This window comes from Cervus elaphus, chromosome 4 (assembly GCF_910594005.1).
Source record: "Cervus elaphus chromosome 4, mCerEla1.1, whole genome shotgun sequence".
Classification (NCBI taxonomy): Eukaryota; Metazoa; Chordata; class Mammalia; order Artiodactyla; family Cervidae; genus Cervus; species Cervus elaphus.
This window is the reverse complement of record NC_057818.1, coordinates 54,555,600-54,579,394: the sequence shown is the minus strand read 5'-3', so window position 1 is coordinate 54,579,394 and position 23,795 is coordinate 54,555,600. Positions and strand designations below refer to the sequence as shown.

The 23,795-nt window shown below is 53.0% G+C and overlaps 1 protein-coding gene and 1 long non-coding RNA gene across 10 annotated transcripts in view; both read left to right on the top strand.

The window, feature by feature from the left end:
• ZC3H4 (zinc finger CCCH-type containing 4) overlaps positions 1–12,986 on the top strand; it is a 38,770-nt gene extending 25,784 nt beyond the window's left edge. For 7 of the 8 annotated variants that reach the window (XM_043899593.1, XM_043899595.1, XM_043899598.1 and 4 more), the window contains 4 exons: positions 4,132–4,496; positions 4,622–4,965; positions 7,815–8,063; positions 9,178–12,986. In XM_043899593.1, coding sequence (XP_043755528.1) covers positions 4,132–4,496; positions 4,622–4,965; positions 7,815–8,063; positions 9,178–10,697 — 2,478 coding nt within the window. In that variant the 3' untranslated portion in view covers positions 10,698–12,986. The remainder of the gene's footprint in view (positions 1–4,131; positions 4,497–4,621; positions 4,966–7,814; positions 8,064–9,177) is intronic. The other variant, XM_043899601.1, reaches the window with a different exon arrangement.
• Positions 12,987–16,973: 3,987 nt separating this feature from the next.
• Positions 16,974–22,662, top strand: LOC122691008. Of its 2 annotated transcripts, none has more exons than XR_006340269.1 (3): positions 16,974–17,300; positions 20,495–20,746; positions 22,419–22,662. It is a non-coding gene; the product is annotated as an uncharacterized LOC122691008 (long non-coding RNA). The 2 variants fall into 2 exon arrangements; XR_006340263.1 differs by having other exon boundaries at positions 16,974–17,321.
• Positions 22,663–23,795: the final 1,133 nt, after the last annotated feature.

The following is a 23,795-nucleotide window of genomic DNA, read 5'->3' as shown; positions in this document are numbered from 1 at the left end:
GAAGAACTGAGTCATCTCTGACTGAGGGCTGCCCCCTCCTGGAGGTTCAGAGTTTGCACTCTAGACCAATGCTGTCCGAGAAGAACACAGCAGAGCTACATACAAATTTTTCTAGTAGCCGTGTTAGAAAAAAGTAAAAAGTAACAGATGATATTAATGTTACCAATGTATTTTATTTAATCCAGTATATTCATGTCCAGAGTACCATTTCAGCAAGTAATAAACAGATGAAAAAAAATCGTGATAGTTTGTATTTTTTTTAAATATATATACTAAGTCTAAGGAATCTGGTGCTTATTTTCTACTTAAAGCCCCATTTCAAGCACCTGGTAGCCACACGTGACCAGTGACCACCATATTGGACAGCACGGTTCGAGACACCCTAATGAAAACCCAAAGCAAATCAGAGTGGCACATTTCCATTTCTGGCCATAAACATTCTGAGAGCATCAGTATCATGCCCCATCTCAAGTCAAGTCTCAGTAGGTTCAAAGTGAGTGTTGACAGCACAACTGGAGAGTAATCGCCACTCACCACAACTAGAGAAAGCCCCATGCAGCAGTGACAACCCGGTGCAACCAAAATGAATAAATGTTTTTTTTAAAATGAGTGTTGAACCTGGAAAAACCATTCCAGAATCGAATTTGGGTGGTCAGAAAGTAAAACTTCAACCTTTACGATGGGCCCAGAGTAATAACCCTGATAAAGGTGGGAGGTCAGCCGTCTCCTCCTCTCCTGGACAGAGTTGCAGCCCAACCCCCAGGGATGGGACCTGAGGCTCCTGGGCCACCCTTGGGGCCAGACTGTGGTGCCACTGAGGATGGGGCCTTCGCCACCGTTTCCTCTGTGCTCTCTCCCCCTCCCTTTTCTGCAGCCTTGTTTTCTTACGTCTCAGTGACGTTTCTGTCTGTCCAGATACAGCAGCGTCCAGCTGTCCACTCCAGGTTGAGACATGCCTGCCTTTGGGGCTGTTGGTGATGGTTCTGAGAGTGCGAGTGGCAAGAATCCTTCCACCCGAGCCCCTGATGAGAGTTACTCTGCCCCGTTTGTTTTATCAGTTGCTCTGCTTGGTTCCTTGAGCCGCTTGAAAGTAAGTGGCTCACACGACGGTTCTTCACCATTAAATCTTTCAGTTATTGATTTATACGTACACTTTCATAGTCAGGTTTGTCAAGGTATAGTTTGTATCCAGTTTAAAAAAAAAACAACCCTTTTCTTTGAGTTTTGACAGATACAGAGAGTCATGTAACCACCTCACAATCTAGCTAGAGAAAAGTCACTTTCACCCTCAAGACTCACCCGTTTGTAGTCAGCACCTCTCCTATCTCCAGTCCCTGGTAACCGCTAATCCATTTTCTGTCCCTGTAGTTTTGGCTTTCCATGGAAGTCATGAATAGATTTATATGGGATGTAGCTTCTAAATGTGTGTGTGGTTTTGAATCTGGCTTCTCATCCACGTTGTTGCAAGTATTAGTCGTTCATCACTATTAGTTCCTGAGTACTACCCCACTCTATGGATGATGTGAGACACTGTTTATCTAGTCACCAGTTGAACCTTTGATTTGTTTCTAGTTTGGGACAGAAGCTTAGAATTTTTAACAGGCAGACACGAGCTTATTTCTTTGGCCTGATGCAGCTTGCCCCACACGTCTGTATGTGTCTGCCAGTGTGGCAGTCCTTTTCCACTGACAGCACGCCTCTGAACTTTGGGAACCCGAGGATCATTCAGAATCAGTTCTGGGGGTGGGGGTGCCCGGGCAGGGCCTGGTGGTCTGGTGTGAGGGCCTCTTTTTTGCACAGAGGCCCGGGAGTCTGCAGGACTAGATGTACCAACGGACGGCCTGGATGGTTTGGGTTCAGGGTTTCACGGGGAGGGACAGCATCTCTTATGTATCAGTGTCCGGGGCTCTGATGTGGTTCAGCGCCAGCCCTCAGGCCGCACTTGGGACCCAGGGCGGGTGGTGGGGACAGGGGTGAGCGCAAGGGGCTGGCTGTGTCCCCAGGTGGAGTCCAGCATGGTGTTGTGGGGTTTGCATGAGCGGTGAGGGGGGGAAGTCCTGTAGCGGGAGCTACGGCGAGGTAAGACTCCCCCCACCTCTATGCATGGGGTGGGCATAGAAGCCCCAACTGCAGAGCGCAGTGGGGAAGCTAAAGGCATGGCACCCCGGGAGGTGAGCATGGGAAAGGGGGCCCACTTCCCTGGGGATCAGCAGTACCTTCGAGAGGCTGTCTTGGGGGCCAACACTGCGGTTCATTTGGTTGTTGAGTCCACGGTGTGGCCCTGTGTGCTGAGTACCATGCTCCAGGCTGGGGGCAGCAGTGTAAAGATCTCCATGGCCTCGGTCCCCCCAGCAGAGTGTTCCTGCTGAGTGCTGGTGTTCTGTGCTGAGTGGTGAGGAGACATGCGGACCTAGTCTTGGGGGCGAGGGGAGTGTGGCACATTCAGTGGCTGGCGGTGGTACCCCTCCCCGCGTGGGGAGGAAGTGCTCATCAGGTTTGTACCTGTTTAATGAAGCATAACTTTGTTAGGTTTTGCCCACACCTGAGGGCACTGAGTTGCCCCTATGAGGATCTAGCGGTGCAGGGGCCGGTGGCTCTGTAACCACAGGCGGCCCTGCCTGCATGGGGAAGGGGCTGGGGCAGGGTCCTCTGCAGAGATGCTGGGGCCCAGGGTGGAGGCCCCATTGCATATTGGCCTTTCAAGAGACGCAGGCAGGTCCGCAGTGTCAGCTTCTGCACAGGATCCTGATCCGTGGGATGTTCCACTTGAATCCAGACTTTGAAACTGTCCCTCTCCTCTGCCCTGTAATAGGCCTTAGGTGGAGCCTGGGGGTCTTGCCCTTGTGGAATTGGTAGTCATCAGGCCAGGAATAAAGAGATACAACTAAATGTAAAATCTTAACAAAGCTTGGGTAGTGCTTTGGAGGGAGCGGATGGTGTTCCCATAGTGAATACAGGAGACCAGGCCTGTCACTCTGAACCGACCTTTTAATAAGAGACCCCAGCAACTGGGGGGCATGGAGCCATACATGGAGGGAAAAATGAATGCCCAGACAGAGGCCTGGTCCAGTGAGGGCCCCGTGTTGGGGGGAAAGTGCTTAGCTGTCCGCGGGACTGAAACACAGGGTTGAGTGCTTATGCTGGAGGAGTCCACGCACCGCGAAGCCCTCTGCAGACACCAGCCCTGCTATCAGGCCCTGCGGGTCCTCATAAGTGCTGGCGGTTTGATTGCAAGTGCCATGAGGCGCTTAAAATCCAAACAGAACCATGAGCTATTAGCTGTGAAATAGATGACACAGCTACACCGTGGGTGAACCTGGAAAACGTCATGATGCTCAGTAGAAGCAGCCAGCCACAAAAGACCACACATTATAGGGCTTCGTCTATAGAAAATGTCCAGAACAGGCAAATCCATAGACAGACAGGTGGGTGGTTGCCAGGGGCTGGGGGAGGGGAAGTGAGGCATGGCCGCTTCATGAGCGTGTTGACTTCATGGGGGAGTGGCCTCTTGATGGGCGTGGCGTCTTCTGAGTGGGGAGTGGCCGCTTGATAGCATGGCGTCTTCTGGGGGAGTGGCCTCTTGATGGGCGTGGCGTCTTTTTAGGGGGGAGTGGGGAGTGGCTGGTTGACAGCATGGCGTCTTCTGGGGGAGTGGCCTCTTGATGGGCGTGGCGTCTTGTGAGGGGGAGTGGGGAGTGGCCTCGATGGGCGTGGCGTCTTCCGGGGGAGTGGCCGCTTGGTGGGCGTGGGGAGTGGTCGCCTGGTGGGCGTGGCGTTTTCTCTGAGGTGACAAAACTAGATAATTGGCGATTGTACCAGTTGAGAATGTACTTGATGTCTTTGAATTGTCTACCTGGAAATGGTGAAATAGTGCATGGTATGTTGCATATACTTTGCGGCAGATTAAGAATGGCTTCCCTGTCAGCTGGTCACTGGGAGTGGATGCAGAGGTGGTACGGGGGCGATGCTGTCTGTTCCCGAGAGGTTTTGTGGTCGGTGGCCTTAAGCTGTAAGGGTCTCTGGGGACTGAAGCACTTTGCTTCGTAAATTCAGGTCTCAGCCCTGGAGGGGTGCATTACCACCTGCCCCTCCCCGTCGTGACTCTGACGGCTTTGTCCTTCTGGCCCGCAGATGCTGGCGGACGATGCGGAGGCGGGCGCCGAGGATGAGAAGGAGGTGGAGGAGCTGAAGAAACAGGGCATCAACCCCCTGCCCAAGCCACCCCCCGGCGTGGGCCTCCTGCCCACCCCGCCCCGCCCGCCCGGCCCACCGGCCCCGACGTCTCCGAATGGCCGGCCCATGCAGGGCGGCCCCCCGCCCCCACCCCCACCCCCGCCTCCGCCTCCCGGCCCCCCTCAGATGCCCCTGCCAGCGCACGAGCCGCTGTCCCCGCAGCAGCTGCAGCAGCAGCAGGACATGTACAATAAGAAGATCCCCTCCTTGTTCGAGATTGTGGTGCGGCCCACGGGGCAGCTGGCTGAGAAGCTGGGTGTGAGGTGAGTGCCCAGCTGGCCATCATGTGGCATCTCTGGAGCCTTAAGAGCCTGGTTGGAGCCCTCCTCAGGCTGTAGCTCCCTCCTGCCTTTGCAGCCCCTCTCACAGGCACCATTGTTTCTTCCAGGTTCCCTGGACCCGGAGGACCCCCTGGGCCAATGGGCCCTGGGCCCAACATGGGACCCCCAGGGCCGATGGGGGGCCCAATGCATCCTGACATGCACCCTGACATGCACCCGGATATGCACCCGGACATGCACCCCGACATGCACCCTGATATGCCGATGGGCCCCGGCATGAACCCTGGCCCGCCCATGGGCCCTGGCGGCCCTCCCATGATGCCCTACGGTCCCGGAGACTCCCCACATTCTGGAATGATGCCCCCCATCCCGCCAGCCCAGAACTTCTATGAAAACTTCTACCAGCAGCAGGAGGGCATGGAGATGGAGCCGGGACTCATTGGGGACGCAGGTATGCGGGGCTCAGGGTGGGGGCTGGCTGGGGCTTGCACAGTGGAATATAGGTCAAGAAGACTGGGGTTTTCTTCTTTGGTCTGAGTCTTTGAAAACTTAAATCCAACTCCATCTCTGTTCCATGAGTGGCTGAACATTTTCAGTGATGTAGAATTCACCAGCCTGTTGAGTCTGGGCGGGTGTGTATAATCATCATTATAACTTACTTAGTTTCTTGTAAGTTTTCTGGGTGTGTGTGGACTGGGAGTGTGGGAAGTTAGGGGGTGGATGCCGAATGGTGTGAACTTCATGGCTGAGGTGCCCTCTGCCAGTGGCCTGCTTCTGGGTGGTTCTTGGCTTGGAGCTCCCTTGTGACTGTGCTCGTTCTATCCCCACACTGACTATCTTCCTTTCTCCTTTCCTTCCTTTCTTACTAAAATGAGGACACGTGTTGTAAATAACCTAAAGGTCTGGTGGTCAGGGTGCTGGGATGACAGTGCTGCTTCATAGGAGACGGTGTGTAGCCTTCAGGAGGATGCGAGGTATCTAGGGGGCCAGGCGTGCTTCCAGGCCTGGGGTCAGAGCAGGCCTGAACTGCGTTTCAGTGGAGAGAAACAGATAGGAAACATGTCAGTAAGTGTGCCGCTCATGTTGGCATCGGTCATTGATGGAAGGAAAGCGGGGCAGTGTCCGGGGTGATGGGTGGAGGTGGGCTGGGAGCAGCTATGCTCTGGTGCATCACCGCCTGTCCGAGGCCTATGTGAGAGGCAAATGGGAGAGGGATGTGAAGCGGGAGGAAGGCTTGGCTTGGGGGGAGCCGCAGCAGGTAGAGATTCCAGCCAAGTCACCTTGTTGGTGGAATCCCCAGGTGTTCGTGTGGCTTGGGACAGGAGGACAGGGGAGAGAAGCCCCAGCACATGAGACTCTATGGGCCATGGTGAGGTGTGCTCAGCGGAAGAAGGATGGGGATAGCAGAGGAACGCTGGGGCCATGGATGCTCGTAGGAGGATGAGGGTAACAGAGGAACACTGGGCCCACAGGTGCTTGTAGCAGCTGGAAGGGCATCTGGGAAGCTTGCAGGCTGCTCTGGAGTCACCCTGGGCAGAGGTGAGGTGAGGGGCTTCCAGGGTGACTGAGAGCCAGCAGAGTTGGGTGTGGAGGCGCCAAGGGGCCAAGGCGGCAGGGTCGGGTGGGGATGCCTGTAGGGGGCGGAGTCGTTGGGCAGGTGCCCAGCCGTCCCTGGGGCGGGATGTGCTGCAGAGCCAGGCTGGGAGGAGGGAGGGCAGCACCGTGCTTCAGCTGCAGAAAGCAAGAGGTGCGCGTTTAACACCATGTGGGGTCGGCGGCGGCGTCAGGGAGCTGACCAGGCTGGGGGTCGGGGTAGAGCTTATGCTGGTGTCTAGTGTGTGGAGGCAAAAAACAGGTGTGGGGGGCAGGGCGCCAGGGCAGTGACACGCTCTCACATGAGAAAAGCAGGTGACCCTGGCCCAAGGGGTCTCTTCCCCCTTTAAACAATGGATGTGAGATGTGTGAAGGTCCAGGTAGGGAAACAAAAAGTCTGTGAAGCTGGTGATGGTATCTCTGGAGTAATTGGCTCAAATGCCCATGTTGTGAAATCTACCCTTTTAGTGCTGTTCAGTTGCCTTTAATAATATTCAGCGTTGTAAAACCGTCTGATGAAGAGGGGCCTGGGTGGGACTGTTGTTTAAGGAGTGAGGCTGTGGCCCAGAGCAGCCTGGCCCACCAAGTTCCCATGTTCTGAAGTTCAGAGTCTGGAAGAAAGTGGCTTTTCACATTTTGCTTTATACGATTACGTAGGAAGTGTTTATCTTTCTAAAAAGATTTAAGCGTTTGACTCCTGGAACTTTAGTTTAAATTACAGACTCACTTTCTTGGTAGAGCTGGCCACATTTCAGCTGCTCAATAGGGTCGCTGCACGCAAGGTGCAGATCGGGGCTATTTCATCATTGCAGAATGGCCTGTGGGCAGTGCTCATTGGACTCTGTCTCCAACACACATACACAGCCTCTAGGCGCTTCGTCACAGACCTCCCAAAGCTGTTCCCCTCATCCTTGGCTCTATCCTTAGCATTTGCGAAGGGAGGCGGCTGGTGCTGGACGCTGCCCACCTTTCAGGAGAGATGGCAAGCCCTTCCGCCTGGTGCTTCCTAGATGCTGTGCTAGAGAAACACCCCCACCTGCCGCATCCCCTTAAACGTAGCAGCTGCCCAGAAACATTTGTGGAAGGAGAAGAAATCGCCGGGAGCCTCTGGGTGGACTTGTAGCCATAGCAACATTCTGGTGTATTTTCTTCTTTTCTTTATGGGTCTTTTTTACCATGATTGAACTCATATTATGAGCTTACTGTGAGATTGAGTGTTTTTCTTTCTTTAGTTATTTACTTAAAGAGACGATAAGATTAATGTTCATCAGAAGTATTTAAAACAGATGGGAAATGTGTGGAGTAAAAAAGGGAATGATGCCTCAACTCCCTCCCCCAATCTCATTTCCCCTGCTCTCATTCCCAGAGGGCCTGTTCTCTGTCTGTCTTTTCAAAGCTTTTTCTTTGCGTTTTATAAACATTCGTTCGCCGTTCCGTCCTGTTCTCACCTCATGAGCATTTGCCCGTGTCACTAAACCTCACCGTGAACCCCATTCTCAGTGGCTGCATCCTAGTTGGGACCCCCTCCCCCTTTGGCTGCCCCGTCCCCTACTGCTAGGGCCCCTCCCGGGAAGGGTAGGAGGGCACAGGCTGTGCATTGTCACCCATCGCCATCAGGGGTGGTTTTCCAGCTGAGGGCACGGGTGGGTCGGAGTTGGTGCCGCACGGCCCTTCCCGACATGAACGCTCGGTTCTTCCCTGCCACAGAGGACTACGGGCACTACGAAGAGCTGCCGGGGGAGCCTGGGGAGCACCTCTTCCCCGAGCACCCTCTGGAGCCAGACAGCTTCTCTGAGGGAGGGCCCCCAGGCCGGCCGAAGCCAGGCGCCGGTGTCCCTGACTTCCTGCCCTCGGCCCAGAGGGCCCTGTACCTGAGGATCCAGCAGAAGCAGCAGGAGGAGGAGAGAGCGAGGAGGCTGGCTGAGAGCAGCAAGCAGGACCGGGAGAATGAGGAAGGCACGTGTCCTCCCCCGGGGCAGGGCTCCCCCCATGGGCACGGGCCCTGGCCGCCCTGCGGGGAGTGGTGGGGCGTGCCTAGGTCCGGGGTCTGCGTGGGACAGGAGCCTGTGGCCGGGAGGACCCCTGCGGAGAAGGGCAAGACCCTGGTCCTGTGGAGGAGGGCAATGGGCTGGTCCCTGGAGGAGACCACACCCTCGCAGAGGAGGCTGGAGGGAGACGCTCAGCCCCCGCTCCCCAGACCGTGTCCTTGGGAAGCCCAGAGGTGAAAGCCAGTCTCTGACACAGACCAGTAACAGTCCCAGCCTCAGCTGCTGGGTCTTGTGGTGCCGAGTGGCGCCCTGATGGCATCCCCCCTGGGGGGAATGGGGCAGACAGAGAAGGCATCTAGAGCCTGCAGCTAGGAGCTGGGGAGCAAGTGGGGCAGTGAGAACAGGGGACAGTCCCCTCCCCGAGGTCTCCGACTGCAGCTGCCGAGGAGGTTGGACATGGGCCAGCTTCTGCGTCTGCCCACCTGGCCCCGCCTCTTTCCAGCTGGTGACTGCCTGCCCTGGGGCGTGGGAGCACTGTGAGGGGTCTGGGAGGCACGGGTCTGGGAGCCCAAGCTCAGTGAGAGCCCAGGCAGCGGCTGCTGCTCACAGGTACTCGGAGCCGGGCCTGCTGTGGGGGGGTCTGAGTCTGCCCAGGAGGTGAGGAGGCAGCGCTGGAGCCTGGGGCTTGGAGTCTGAGCTTAGGCCTGGCTTTGTCCCCGACCTCGGGGCGCTTTGTCGGTGCCTCTGTTTTCTCATCTGTCAAATGGGCATGGTGACAGCGCTGTATCCTGGGTGGTTGTGGCAAATAAGGCAAAGCCCTTAGCTCGGTGCCGGTACACAGGGAAGGGTCCATCCACGACAGCCAGAGACCTGCCGGGCTCCGTGCTTGGCCCGCCTGCGCTCCCTGGCTCTTCGTGCCATTCTGTGGTGGTGGGGAAGGTGAGCAGTGGGTGTTTTAAGCGAGAGAAGTAGAGGTTCTGAGAGAGAAGAGGTGGGGAGTAGGCTACCAAGGGATCCAAGAGGGCTGGTGGCAGGTGTGGTGACCACTCACCATCTCCCTGCTGCTGTCTGCTTGCTCGCAGGTGACACTGGAAACTGGTACTCAAGCGACGAGGATGAAGGTGGGAGCAGTGTCACCTCCATCCTGAAGACGCTGAGGCAGCAGACGTCCAGCCGGCCCCAGGCTTCTGTTGGGGAGCTGAGCAGCAGTGGGCTGGGGGACCCCCGCCTCCAGAAGGGACACCCCACAGGAGGCCGACTGGCTGACCCCCGCCTCAGCCGGGACCCCAGGCTCTCCCGCCATGCTGAGGCTTCCAGCGGGTCAGGCCCAGGTGACACTGGACCCTCTGACCCGCGACTGGCTCGCTCCCTACCCAGCTCCAAGCCCGACGGCGGCTTGCATTCCAGCCCTGCTGGTCCCGGGGGCTCCAAGGGGTCTGGGCCACCCCCGGCAGAAGAAGAGGAAGGGGAGCGGGCCCTTCGGGAGAAGGCCGTCAACATTCCCTTGGAGCCACTCCCTGGGCACCCGCTACGGGACCCGCGGTCACAGCTGCAGCAGTTCAGCCACATCAAGAAGGCCGTGACCCTGAGCCGGCCCAGCTTCGCCCGCACTGTGCTCTGGAGCCCCGAGGACCTGATCCCGCTGCCCCTGCCCAAGCAGGAGGCGGCGCCCCCCGTGCCTGCCGCCCTGCAGTCTCTGCCGGCGCTGGATCCCAGGCTGCACCGCGCCGCCACCTCGGGGCCCCCCAATCCCCGGCAGCGTGCGGGCAACTCCACAGATGCCGGCGCGGCTGGCTCCAGCCTGCCTGACTTTGAGCTCCTCTCTCGCATCCTCAAGACTGTCAACGTCACCGGCCCCTTGGCCACCCCTGGCTCCGGCGACAAGCCCAGTGACCCCCGAGTACGGAAGACACCCACCGACCCCCGGCTGCAGAAACCCACAGACTCCGCCACTGCCTCCTCCCGGGCGGCCAAACCCGGCCCCGCCGAGGTCCCCTCTCCAACCGCCAGCCCCAGCGGGGAGTCCTCTCCACCGGCCACTGCCCCCTACGACCCCCGCGTGCTGGCAGCTGGCGGCCTGGGCCAGGGTGGCGGGGGCGGCCAGAGCAGCGTGCTGAGCGGCATCAGCCTCTACGACCCCAGGACTCCCAACGCGGGGGGCAAAGCTGCAGAGTCGGCCGCCGACGCGGGCACCCAGCCCAAGGGCCCTGAGGGCAACGGCAGGAGCTCCGCTGCCGCCAAGGCCAAGGAGCCCCCGTTTGTCCGCAAGTCTGCCCTGGAACAGCCCGAGTCCGGGAAGCCTGGGGCCGACGGGGCCACGGCCACGGACAGATACAACAGTTACAATCGGCCCCGGCCCAAGGCCACCGCGGCCCCCGCTGCCGCCGTGGGTGCCCCGTCAGCAGAGGGCAGCCTACCCCAGCCCGGCGTGCACAACCTGCCCGTGCCCACCCTCTTCGGGACCGTGAAACCGGCACCTAAGACGGGCTCCGGAAGCCCATTTGCTGGCAACAGCCCAGCCCAAGAGGGTGAGCAGGACGCTGGGTCCCTGAAAGATGTGTTTAAAGGCTTCGACCCCACCGCCTCCCCCTTCTGCCAGTAGTGTTAAGCCGGAGTCCAGCGCTCCCCACACCCCACCCTTCCCAGGGCAATATTTAAGGGCAGCGACCAGAGTTGGGGCTTGGGGGGAGGGGGGAGGGGGTTTGGGTGTTCTTTCTTTTCTTTCTTCCTATTCTGTTTTCTTTTTTCCTCTCTCTCTCTCTTTTTTTTTTTAAGTAGTATCTTCTGTATAACACATGAATTGTACATAACCATCGCTAACTTCCCGTCAGTGCTGCGGGACTGCTGGGTGCCCGCCGACAAAACCCCCATGTGCATGTGAACAGTGGCGAGTCCCCTGGGCTTCAGCCCAGCTGGCACTCTGCCTGGCCTGGCTGGGCCCAATTTTCAGGGACTCCCTTAAAGGCTGGGGCCCCAGTCTGGCAGCTGGGGGTCTGGTGGGTTTTCTGGGCAAAGCTGGGCCCCTCCTCCTCCTCCTGCCCCACCCCGCCCCACCCCACCCCCCAGGAGGAAGGGAGCAGCAGGAGTCAAGAAGGCACCAACCGTTGCATGAGCAAGAAGAGCTGGAGCCGAGACGGTGGGCAGGCCCTGCGTGGAAGCAGGTCTAGGCATTTCTGCGTCTCCTCTGCAGTGTGCAGGCCATGATGACCCACTTCAGGGGCCAGTGGAAGCGAGGAGGTATCAAGAAAGAAAAGAAGAGCCTTTGGAAGCTGCCTGGGCCAGGAGAAACAAAGTCCTTTCCCACTGCTGTCTCGTCTGGATTCACCCGCAGGGTCCCCCCCGCCCCCGCCCCCCTCCGTCCAGAGTTCACCCGTGAACCCGAAACCCTCCAGCCTGCGGCAGAAGACTCTGGGGTGAGAGATGGACCTGGAGTCGGCTGGTGCGGGGCGGTGGCCCCGCAGACCGCGTGCTTTCCGTCAGTATTAGCCCCTGTCCCGTCATGGCCACGCCTTTCTCCCCGCGTGCCGGGCTCTGTCCTGGGCCCCAGCCCCTCTGAGGACAGCTCAAGGATCCGTGGCATGGCCGTGCCACCACGCCCCCGACGGGGGGAGCCCGGGTGGTGGTCGGCAAAGTGTCGCCCTCTCGCCACACCCCCTCAGCATACCTTCAGCGCCCGTGGTTTCGGTGTGTTTGGTTTTCTTCCAAGCCGAAGGGGGCGTGGGTTCAGGGCACATGCAGTGTTGGCTTTATGGTCACATTCAGGAAGGGGGCTTGAGGACACGGTGGGGAGCTGGCCAGGGCCAGGAGGGTGACCCGACCCCCGCTGTGAGCAGGGTAAGGACCCCACAGCCTGTGTCCTGCTCTCATCCCTCCGGCTGAGCCGGGAAGGGAGCCGACAGGGCTGCCCTGGGCTCTCACCACCCCCAGGACCCTGGCGGAGCTCCCGTCCTGGCCACGGAGCCCACAAGAGGCGGACGCTGTGACCTCAGGGGAGCTGGACACAGCCTGTGTGTCCGCACCCACCCGCTGTCTGCTGCCTCTCTCATCCTGCCATCTCCGCAACCTCGCTTAAGGGCCCTGACTTCCTGCTAATGATGAGGAAGCCTGGTGTCCCAGCCAGCCAGAGGGTCACCCCTCCCACCTCCTTGGGGTGGGAGGTTAAAGAAGGTCCCACACCCCCTCCCCCAGAAAAGGAATAGTCATATAGAGTTTGGTGCCAGAAGCAAGGGCCGGGGAGGCACCCCCAGAGGGTCAGTGCGCCATGATCAGGGTGGTTTGGTTTGTCTTTGTGTCTTTTTCTGATTTTTTTTTTTTTTAAACAATCATTAATGAGATTTTTCTTCAGCCACCAGTGTTGGCCTCGAAGCAGAGGGCTGCAGCCCCTGGTGTTTGTAATATAAGAAAGAATACACAGTGTGGCTGTGGTTGGGTGTTGGGTTGTTTGGTTTTTTTTTCCCTCCTTTGAGAATTTTCTTTTGTAGAAGCAAAATGAAATACTTTTTTAAAACTGTAATCTGTGGATGAAATAGAAGCTGGAACCCTCCTCTTGGAATATTCAGCCTAAGAACCTCATGGGACTATGAATTCACCCAAAATTTTCATTTGCCATCAGGCCGAGCTTTTAAAGGAAAAAAATAAATTGTTCTCTAACCAGGATTGTAACAAAAGTGTAAATACTATTTCAGAGTTGAAAGTTGACGGTGCAAATATGTATATAACGTACTGTATTTTTACAATGATCGTCGCATGACTCTATTCCACCCCTTTTTGTACTCCATATCTGTCTTCCAGAAACACCACCTGTCCTTTCTCCTGTGGTCTCTTAATCCAATAATTGTATTACTGCCATTAAAGGATGCAGTTATTTTAAAAAAAAAAACAAAACAACTAATCTACGGATCTTGTCTCTCTGTGCTGCCCCCAGCTCCCCTTGCCCCAGAAATGACAAGGAGGTGGGGGGCGCAGCCTTGAAACCAGGGTCTGTCCTCAGTGGCCCGTCAGTCCCAGGGTGGCGTTCACAGTGACGCTGTGGGGATGGCACCTCCAGACAGACTCTGTTTCCCCCGGCTCCAGCTCCGGACATCGCTGACCCACACGGATCACAGAAGAGGCCAGAGATGACCTCAGGACCATGGGGCTGGCTTAAACAGCGGCCCTAACTGCTGTAGATTGAACGTTTGTGTCGCCTCAAAATTCCCCTGTGGAAACCTGTTCGCCCAAGACAACAGGGTTTGGAGGTGGGGCCTTTGGGAGGTGATGAGGTCAGGAGGATGAAGCCTTTGTGAAAGGGATTAGTGCCGTTTTAAAGGAAACGCCACAGAGGATCCTTACCCCTTCCATTGTGTTAAGGTGTGGTGTGAAGACAGCCATCTGGCAAGAGGGTCTTCGCCCAACACTGAATCAGCTGCCACTTGACCTTGGACTTCCAGCCTCCACAACTGTGGACTTTAGTAGACTCAGACACTCCTCTCTTGCTAACCTGGGGTCTGCCCTGAGAAATCCATGCTTTGCTAGGGAGAGACGGGAGCAGGACTTGGCCTGGAGGGTAGCCGTGTCTTCTCGGGATTTAATTTGGTTTCTGTGCTTTGATGGGCCTCTCTTAGTTTTTCATGACTGCCATATAAATTATACAAGCCAAGTGATTTAAATCAGAAACTTGGTGAAAGAAAAACAACAAAACAGGAACTTGATACCTTACAATTCTGGGAGTCAGAAGTGTGACATGAGTCTTACTCAGCTAAAATCAAACTTTTGGGGGCTTCCTGGTGGCTCAGTGGTAAAGACTCTGCCTGTCAACCCAGGAGATACCGGTTCAATCCCCAATCCAGGAAAATCCCACATGCCAAGGAGTAGCTAAGCCCATGCACCACAAATTACTAAGACTGTGCTCTATAGCCCAGGAGTTGCAACTACTGAAGTCCAAGTGCCCTAGAGCCCCAGAACCTGTGCTCCACAACGAGAAAGGCCACTGCAATGAGAAGCCCATGCACTGAAACTAGAGAGGAGTCCCTGCTCGCTGCAAATGGAGAAAAGCCCATATAGCAATGAAGAACCAGCACAGCCAAAAATAAATAAATCTGGGGCCCAATATTTGAAGTGCTTCTAATTCATTCACGTCGAGTATGGCCGATATCACCTGGAACTCAGGACTCCCCCTCAGCTACCTTCAACAGGCAGGAGCCCATCATCCCACGTAAGAGGGTTGGTAGGGCAGGTCCAGGTGTGGTAAAGTCCAAGTGAACTCTGAATTCACCCAGGTTCAGCCTCTCTTCCACACTGCTGGTCTGGGACGGCAGCACCCCTTGTGATGGCAAGATGGCTAGAGGGTCTTCCAGCCTTTACCTCCTCATGCAGCCAAGCAAAGAAGCAGAAAAGAACCTTCCCATGTATCTATGAGCCAGGTTCAAAATTGAGAAAGGAGTATGACAAAGATGTATGCTGATTGTCACCTTGCTTACCTAAGTTATATGCAGAGCACATCATATGAAATGCAGGGCAGGATGAAACACAAGCTGGACTCAAGATTTCCAGATGTATCAATGACCTCAGAAGGCAGATTTTACCACTCTAATGGCAGAGAGCAAAGGAACTAAAGAGCCTCCCGTGAGGGTGAAAAAGGAGAAGTGGAAAAGCTGGCTTAAAACTCAACAAAAAACAAAGATCATGGCATCCATTCCCATCACTTCATGGCTAACAGATGGGGGAAAAGTGGAAACAGTGACAGATGTTATTTTCTTGGGTTCCAAAACCACTGCAGATGGTGAATGCAGCCATGAAATTAAAAGACACTCCTTGGAAGGAAAGCTATGACCAACCTAGACGGTGTATTAAAAAGCAGAGACATCACTTTGCTGACAAAGGTCCATCTAGTCAAAGCTGTGGTTTTTCCAGTAGTCATGTATGGCTGTGAGAGTTGGACCATAAAGAAGGCTGTGTGCCGAAGAACTGATGCTTTCAAATTGTGATGCTAAAGGAGACTCTTGAGTGTCCCTTGGACTGCAAGGTAATCAAACCAGTCAATCCTAAAGGAAATCAACCCTATTCAATGGACGGATTGATGCTGAAGCTGAAGTTCCAATATTTTGGCCACCTAATTTGAAGAGCTGACTCATTGGAAAAGACCCTGATGCTGGGAAGGGTTGAGAGCAGGAGGCAAGGGGGATGACAGACGATGAGATAGTTGGATGGCATCATAGAATCACTGGACATGACTTTGAGCAAACTCCAGGAGATGGTGAAGGAGAGGGAAGCATGATGTGCTGCAGTTCATGGGGTCGCAAAGAGTTGAACACGACTTACCGAGTGAGCAACAAGGGGCGAGGAACTGCTTCCCAGAAGTCCCTCAGGCTTGCTCTCAGCCACTTTGGCAGGCTCAGATTGTGTGCTCCTCCTTACCTTGGTCCACAGCAAGAGGGCAATAGAGGTCTCACATCTGGTTCTTAGATGTCAAAGATCCAGCATCCTTGGCTAAGCACGTGGCTACTTGGAAGGTGAACATGCAGACACCTGTGGGGCTCATGCAGGGGGAAGACGGTGCAGGAGTTGGAAGCCGCAGCGGTGATACAGGCATCATTCAAATGTTTAGGGCATGGACCTTCTCCGGACCAGATCCTGTGGTCAGCACCAGGCTCTTAACAGGGATGACCCATTGACTGGAGTGAAGTCTGCAAAGAGAAGGAAGATGGCACCTGGGGCTTGGGAGGTTGGCAGGTCTTGGAGAGCCTTGAAGGCTGTGTTCCAGATATGGGCAGAGAAGAGCTTATGTTCAAGTTGCTGTTTAGTTGCTCAGTTGTGTCCAACTTTTTGCAACCCCATGGACTGCAGCCCCCCAGGCTCCTCTGCCCATGGGACTTCCCAGGCAAGAGTACTGGAGTGGGTAGCTGTTCCTTTCTCCAGGAGATCTTTCCAACTCAGAGATCGAACCCAGGTCTCCTGCATTGCAGGCAGATTCTTTACTGCTGAGCCACCGGGTAATGACTCCCAGATCTCAGTGGCTCATCCATGGGTCAGTAGGGGACTCTGCTTGTCACAGTCACCCAGGGACCCACATTGGCTGAAGCACCACCCCTGGGACAACTTGGCAATGGTGAAAGAGATGGAGAAGAGCCCACCAGCTCTTAAGTGCTTCTTCCCCACAGTCAAGGACTTCAGTTCTGCTGTTTGCTTAGCTAAGCAAGTCCGGAAGCAAGCCTCACTTCAAGGGCATCAGTCAGTTCAGTTCAGTTGCTCAGTCATGTCTGACTCATTGTGACCCCATGGACTGCAGCACACCAGGCTTCCCTGTCCATCACCAACTCCCGAACCTTGCTCAAACTCATATCCATCGAGTCGGTGATGCCATCTAACCATCTCATCCTTTGTCATCCCCTTCTCCTCCTGCTTTCAATCTTTCCCAGCATCAGGGTCTTTTCCAGTGAGTCAGTTCTTCGCATCAAGTGGCCAAAGTATTGGAGTTTCAGCTTCAGCATCAGTCCTTCCAATGAATATTCAGGACTGATTTCCTTTAGGATTGACTGGTTTGATCTCCTTGCAGTCCAAGGGACACTCAAGAGTCTTCTCCAACATCACAGTTCAAAAGCATCAATTCTTTGGTGCTCAGCTTTCTTTATGGTCCAACTCTCACATCCATACATGACTACTGGAAAAACCATTGCTTTGACTAGACAGAGCTTTGTCAGCAAAGTAATGTCTTTGCTTTTTAATATGCTGTCTAGGTTGGTCATAGCTTTTCTTTCAAGGAGCAAGCCTCTTTTAATTTCATGGCTGCAGTCACCATCTGAAGTGATTTTTGGAGCCCAAGAAAATTAAGTCTGTCACTGTTTCCAGTTTCCCCATCTATTTGCCATGAAGTGATGGGACCATAATCTTAGTTTTTTGAATGTTGAGTTTTAAGCCAGCTTTTTCAAGGGCATCAGGAGGTGTATTTCCACTGTATGTCCAGGAGGCGGCGAGTTGGAAATACTTGGGGGACCCAGCACTCCTGTTGTCCACGTCAGCCCCAGCCCTCCAGCCCCAGTGCTCCCAGGCATCCCTCATTGTTTGCAGGTGCCGTGCCAGGGGCTACATCGCCAGCTGATGAGGTGTGGTGGCCTGGATCCCTCGCTGCAGGGAGCGTCATTGTCTTAAGATCTGAGTTGCAGCGTCTGGAAATACGCCACCGGGTTTGCGTGGAGGCCACGCCCCTACCGCCTGCTCCAGCCAATGAGTGAGCTGACAGGGGCGGAAGGTGGGACCCAGGGATGAGGGTTGGTTGGGCGGAGAGAGGGGGAAAAACTGGCATCTCATCTAAAGACCCTAATCCTATTGGATCAGGGCCCCACTTTATGACTTTATTAAACCTTAATTACTTCCTTAAAAGTTAGGGCTTCAGCATATCCATTTTTGGAAGACAATTCAGTTCATAGCACCCACCGTATCCCTTCTAGAGTATCTCCAGTAGCGCAGTGAAAGGCAAAAACTTTCGCATTCTTTATTTCTTCTGGTGGTTACTCTGTTTCTCTCAAGATACGTCAATTTTAGGTACTTCCTGTCAACTTCCCGCTCCCTTCCCTCCCCCTTACCTTTAGGCTTCTCTTCGAACTTTAAATACCATGACATCTCATTCTCCGGGTCTTATTCTCTCAACCAGCACTGCCCCCTAGACTGTTCCACGGTGATGAAAATGCTCTCTCTCTGTGTCGTCCGATATGGCAGCCACTGGGCACATGTGGCCACTGAGCACCGAAACTGTGGCCAGTGCAACTGGGGCGCTGAATTTTCTTTTTTGGTTCGTACATTAGTTAAGTCTGGGGCTTCCCCGGTGGCTCAGTGGTAAAGAATCCACCTGCAATGCAGGAGACCGGAGTTCGATCCCTGAGTCAGGAAGATCCCCTGGAGAAGGAAATGGCACCCCACTCCAGTATTCTTGCCTGGAGAATTCCATGGACAGAGGAGCCTGGCAGGCTGCAGTCTGTGGGGTCACAAAAAGTCGGACACGACCGAGTGACTATCACACACACACATTCCATGCTAAACCCTCACTTTATAGGGAAAGGAGGAAAGCCAGAAAGGAAATTAACTTACCTGGGGCCACCATCAGACTAGAACAGACAGCCAAAATCATTTTAAGGCCTCACACCCTATGACATGTACTAAAACAATAACCGCTAACACACACACACACACACACACACAGAGCACGTGAGGCAGGCTCTGGGCTGGGTGGCTTTGCATGTATTGAAAAATTTTCACAGCGCCAAGAAGTCGGTCTTATTATGTTCCCATTTCACAGATAAGGAATCTGAGGCCCAGGAAGACTGAGCAACTTGTCCTATATCGATAGCTACTGAGTGGCAAAGTCAGGCTCCAAATACAGACAGTCTGGCTCCAGAGTCACCTTGGAGAGAGTGGCTCCAAGGAAGAGACGCCAGGGTTGTCAGAGAAATCCAGAGCAAGGCTCTTCCTTCCCTCTTGATCAGTATCTGATCAAGGAATCAAGGATCAGGAAAACTGAAACCACTCCAGGCATTTAAGCTAGAGGAAATATAATTAGGGAATTGGACACCAAGAGGCTGCAAAGGCTGGAGGGTAAAAGAGGCATAATCAGGTTACCACTGATTGGTAGCTGCAGGAAGCTGCCAGAATTCCTAGGGTCGGCGTGACAAGAAAATGATGGGGTAGGGAGTTCCCTGGTGGTCAAGTGGTTGGGACTCCATGCTCTCACTGCTGAGGGCTTGGGTTCAATCCCTGATCAGGGAACCAAGATCCTGTACTGTGGTGTCACCTAGAGACTGCTCTACTGCTGAAGGAGGAACTAGGCTGGACCCCTGAAGTCTCAGCTTGGCAGCCCTCTCAGGGCACTGCCAAAAGCCAGGGGGAAAGAACTTCTTTGTGTGTGTGTGTGTGTGTGTGTGTGTGTGTGTGTGTGCACCAAGTCACTTCAGTCATGTCCGTCTCTGTGTGACCCCACGGACTATAGCCCACAAGGCTCTGTCTATGAAATTCTCTAGGCAAGGATACTGGAGTCGATTGTCCCATTACCTCTTCCAGTTTTTATTTTTTACTGCCTTCCAACTGCCAGAAACGAACAGGAAATCAGCTGGCAAAGGAGACAGAGAAATAGTTTGCAGGCTTCTAGCCCCAGATATAGAGAGGAAGGCATAGGAGCAAGCATGGGTCTAAGACACTCCGACTGTCTTCTTCATGTCCTGGGGCTGTCTTTGAGGGGCACTGTGAAGCCTTCTGCTGTATGGGCCTTCACTCTTGCGGGGGACCCAGCCCTCACCTCGTTGTGTCCTCAGAGTCACAACCCAGCTATCGAGGAGGCTCAGCAGTGACGAGGAGATGGGGCAAGCTGGTGGAGGAGAGGGGGAGATGACTCCTTCCCCCAAGCCTTGCTTAACCCTCCCTTTCTTCCCAGCATGTCCCAGGAATTATCAGAGCCGGTTCTGAGTCTTCCCTGGAAGGAACTCTACTTCACTTTTTTCTTCCTGACACAGCTCACTTTATCCAGTCTTCTGTCTGTGCTTCTCATATACCTTATGCAGATCTGATCATAAAGGGCCTTGTTAAGACAAATAGCCAGTGCTCCATGCCAGCGGGCATCTAAGTGCCAAAAGCATAGACCATATCTTGTGGGAGATGAGCCCCAAAGGAAAGCCTGGAGAGGGAGTGAGTGGATGCATGGGTGTCCCGGAAAGACACAGCTCTCTGATCTCCTGCCAGAGGTATAGGACATAGGATTGCCTTGTACGGTTATGCAGTTTTCTCACTGAACAAGGACATCACAACTAAAGGGGTCTCATTTACATGGAAATCATAGGTTTGTAAACTAATGACAATTTTCTAGCAAGTGGCAGAAAACGTCTCTTGTTCTAACCAAATCAATGTAGCAGGATAATTTCTCAGGTGAGTGGTGATGCCCCCAGTGGCTCAGTGGTAAAGAATCCCCCTTCCAATGCAAGAGACACAGGCTACTTGAGTTCAATCTCTGAGTTGGGAATATCCCTGGAGAAGGAAATGGCAACTCACTCCAGTATTCTTGCCTGGAGAATTCCACGGACAGAGGAGCCTGGTGGGCTACAGTCCAAGGGTTTGCAAGGAGTCGGACATGACTGATCAACTGAGGGTGAGCATGGAGACACTAAAGGAGAGTCTTGACCCTTGGTGGGTTGGAGGCCAAGGAAGTGGGAGGGAAAGGAAGGGACTGTGTGAGGGGACCCCCAAGAATCCCAGAGGAAGACACAAAGGTGGAGGGAGGGGCAGTTTGGTGGCATAGACATGAGGTTAGAAAGGGGAGTTGCTTTCGGCAGAGAGATGGATGAGCAATTCATCGGGGTCTGAGGGGCAGGGAGAATAGAGATCCCATCCAGAGCCTTCAAACCCCTCCATCTCATCTCCTCACATCTCTTACCCCAACAGCCGCTTCACCAGAAGTGGACGGAAGGTCAGTGTCCACCCAGGGATATCCAGGTTCGGAGAGGCATAGGACACTGAAGCCGTAGGGAACAGAAGAGCTCTGGGGACACTGGGAAGGGCCCCAGATGATCCTGTGGCTTGGCCTGCCCTGACAGTTCTGCTTTCAGAATGACGTTTCTTGGGAAACAGGTGAAGGTCCTCAATGGGCACAAACTTCCGGTGGAAGATGAAAGTGTTCTGGGGATCTAATGCATGGTGAGTCCGGGTAACAGCGCTGTATCATACACTTGAAGATTGCTAAGATGGTAGATTTTTTTAAAAAAATATCTACTTCTTTGGCTGCACCAGGTCTTAGTTGTGGCACACAGCATCTTTGATTTTTGTTGTGGCATGCGGGATCTTTAGTGTCGGCATGTGGGATCTAGTTCCCTGACTAAGGCTTGAACCTGGGCCCCTCTGCACTGGGAGTGAGGAATCTTAACCACTGGACCACCAGGGAAGTCCCAGGAAAGTAGATCTTAAATGGTCTCATCACACATTAAAAAAACAATGGTACCCATGTGAAGTGAAGGAGCTGTTAGCTAACCTTATAATGAGGTACTCACTTCTCAATATATATTGCATATTGATTTATCACTTTGTGCAGCTTAAACACAAACTTATACGCTAATTATATCTCAATAAAGCTGGGGGAAAGAAACCCAAGTGACACTTCTGCCCTCCCACTCAGCCACCCCAGCTTACAAAAGCAATCTTCACAGTAAAATCTTTTGAAAAATCCCCCCAAAATGGGAAGAAGAAAATAAGTATTATGCAGAATCTCGTAGGGATTTTCCTGGCAGTCGGTGGTTAAGACACTGCACTTCTACTGCAGAGGGGGTGGGGTTTGATCCCTGGTTGGGGAACTAAGATTCCCCATGGCCAAAAGATAGGAAAAAAAAAAAAAGATTATCCAGAATCTCATAAAACAAGTTATTCAGATTGTTGTCACAGGGAGACCTAATCCCTCATGTAGAAAACTCTTACAACCCACCGCCTCCTCTTCTCTGGATTTACCTCTTCACTTTCTGGAATACATCCTTGAAGTTATTTTTACAAGGAAGATAATACCTAGGTGTGGGAGGATGTAATGTGGAGAGATGCCATTTAGTTAAGAAAAATTCTATATACCAGCAGTAACCAACGAGGAAATTAACAGAAAAATCAGATAACCTTCCCAAGAGCAATTAAAAAACCAGGAAGTAGCCAAATGAAGAATGCCAGAGAACTTTATGGAGATGTCAAATAAAAACAACTCTGGACTGAGATAACTTTATGCAAAAAGCCCACTTGCAGTAAGGAGAATGCTGTGAGCTCAGAAATATGCAAGCTTCTCAAAATCAAACAGAAAAAGGCTTTGCCTGTCTGGGCTGAGGGGTTCCCCATAAACGGGAAGTTGATTAGTTGAGGAAAAGTAACCACCGTGGTTGGCAAAACACTCAGGAAGTGTGTCTTCTTGGGGTCAGCGGTTCTCAGGAGAAGCTGACAAGGGGGCCCGTCCCACTTTTCAGTCCTCAGGAGGTGAGGGAAACTACATTTGAGGGTCAGTGGGGAGAAGAGAAGCTGGACTTAAGTTTGCTCAGAGCCAAACAGAGGGTGAGAGATGAGCCGTGAACACCTGATTGGACAAAATATTGAAATCTTGTTCAAGGACAACCTGAATAAGTGGCTGATCTGTGGGTTTCACACATGACATTGTGATCCGCCTCCGCGTTCTGAAATGGCCTGCCACCAAAGTTGATTCTTTATCTCTTGTTTATCTTTGGTTCATTGAATTTACTATTGTGTCCAGAGATGTTGGAACAGTCCCTGACGTCTAATCAGTTCTTGATACAAATTTATTCTTTTTTTTTTTTTTTTAAATTTATTCTTTTAAAACAAATTTTAGGGTTTCCCTGGTAGCTCAGGGGTAAAGAACTCTGCCTGTCAATGCAGGGGACATGGGTTTGATCCAACGTGCTGCGGAGCACTAAGACCAGGAGCCACAACTATTGAGCCTGTGCTCTGGAGCCGGGGAGCTACAACTACCGAGCCCTCATGCCCTGAGTTTGTGCTCTGCAACAAGAGAAGCCACCACAGTGAAAAGCTTGAGCACCACAACTCAAGAAAAAGCCCGAGGAGCGGCAAAGACCCAGCACAGTCAAAAATAAATAAATAAAATTATTTTAAAAAAATTTTTAAAAGAATTCCTAGATTGGTACCAAAAAAAAAAAAAGAATTCCTGGTGCTCCAGTAGTTAGGACTCTACCGAGGAGAGCCTGGGTTTGATCCCTGGTCCAGGAACTAAATTCCTGAAAGCTGAGTGGTGCAGCAAATATATATATATATATATATATATATTTTAAATGGAGCTATATATTTTGTTTTAATGGAGCTATAATTGACATAGAACACTGTATGAGATTGCATTGTAACTATTATAATTTCATACACAATGATCTGTACTTACAATTACATATTGCAGTCTGATTACTACCACAGTTTGGAGCACCTCCACTGCATCACATAATTATCACTTCTTTTCTTGTGGTGAATATAAATATTAATATATTGACTGTAAAAGGCCACCAGTGCCTGGTCCCACCCTCTGATCCACAGGTCCTGATGGCATGGCTCCAGAATGGGGCTGGAGCATTAATGTTTGTCTTAACAAAGTTCCTGGACAATTCATATTAGAACCACTGATCTAATCACAAGTGCAGAGGCCACTGGCCAGCTCTGTCTCTTTAAAAAGGATTTGTTTTCTCTGCTCTGTCCGTTTGTGGTATTTAATTTTTCCCCCTCTCTCAATCTGCCTAAACCATCTCACCAGCCAAGAATGTGAATAATGTGTTTCAAATATTTTCAGTTCCCATTTAAGCCCTTTTAATGCTTAGTATTCACTGCCAGCAGGCAGACTATCTTTTAGACTATCAGCCTATTTGAACTCCCTCCCCAAGTTTACCCCCCAGTCTGCTTCTCCCTCCATAAAATCCAAGCTCTTCCCAGTGGGAGTTGAAAGAGCAGAGGAGGGCAATAGGGGCCTGGACTAGCAGGTCTTGTAGTCATGGTTTTGGTGGGGGGGGTGGGTGGGCAAGGGAAAGCTGTGGAAGGTCTTCCCCTTCACGGGAGGGTTTAAGTTGAGAGAGACATCACTAGATGCTCATTTAAAACATCTGGGGAATTCCCAGGTGGTCTAGTGGTTAAGACTCCCTGCTTCCAATGCAGCAGGCACAAGTTCAGTCCCTGATTGGGGAACTAAGATCCCACATATGTGATAAGGAAA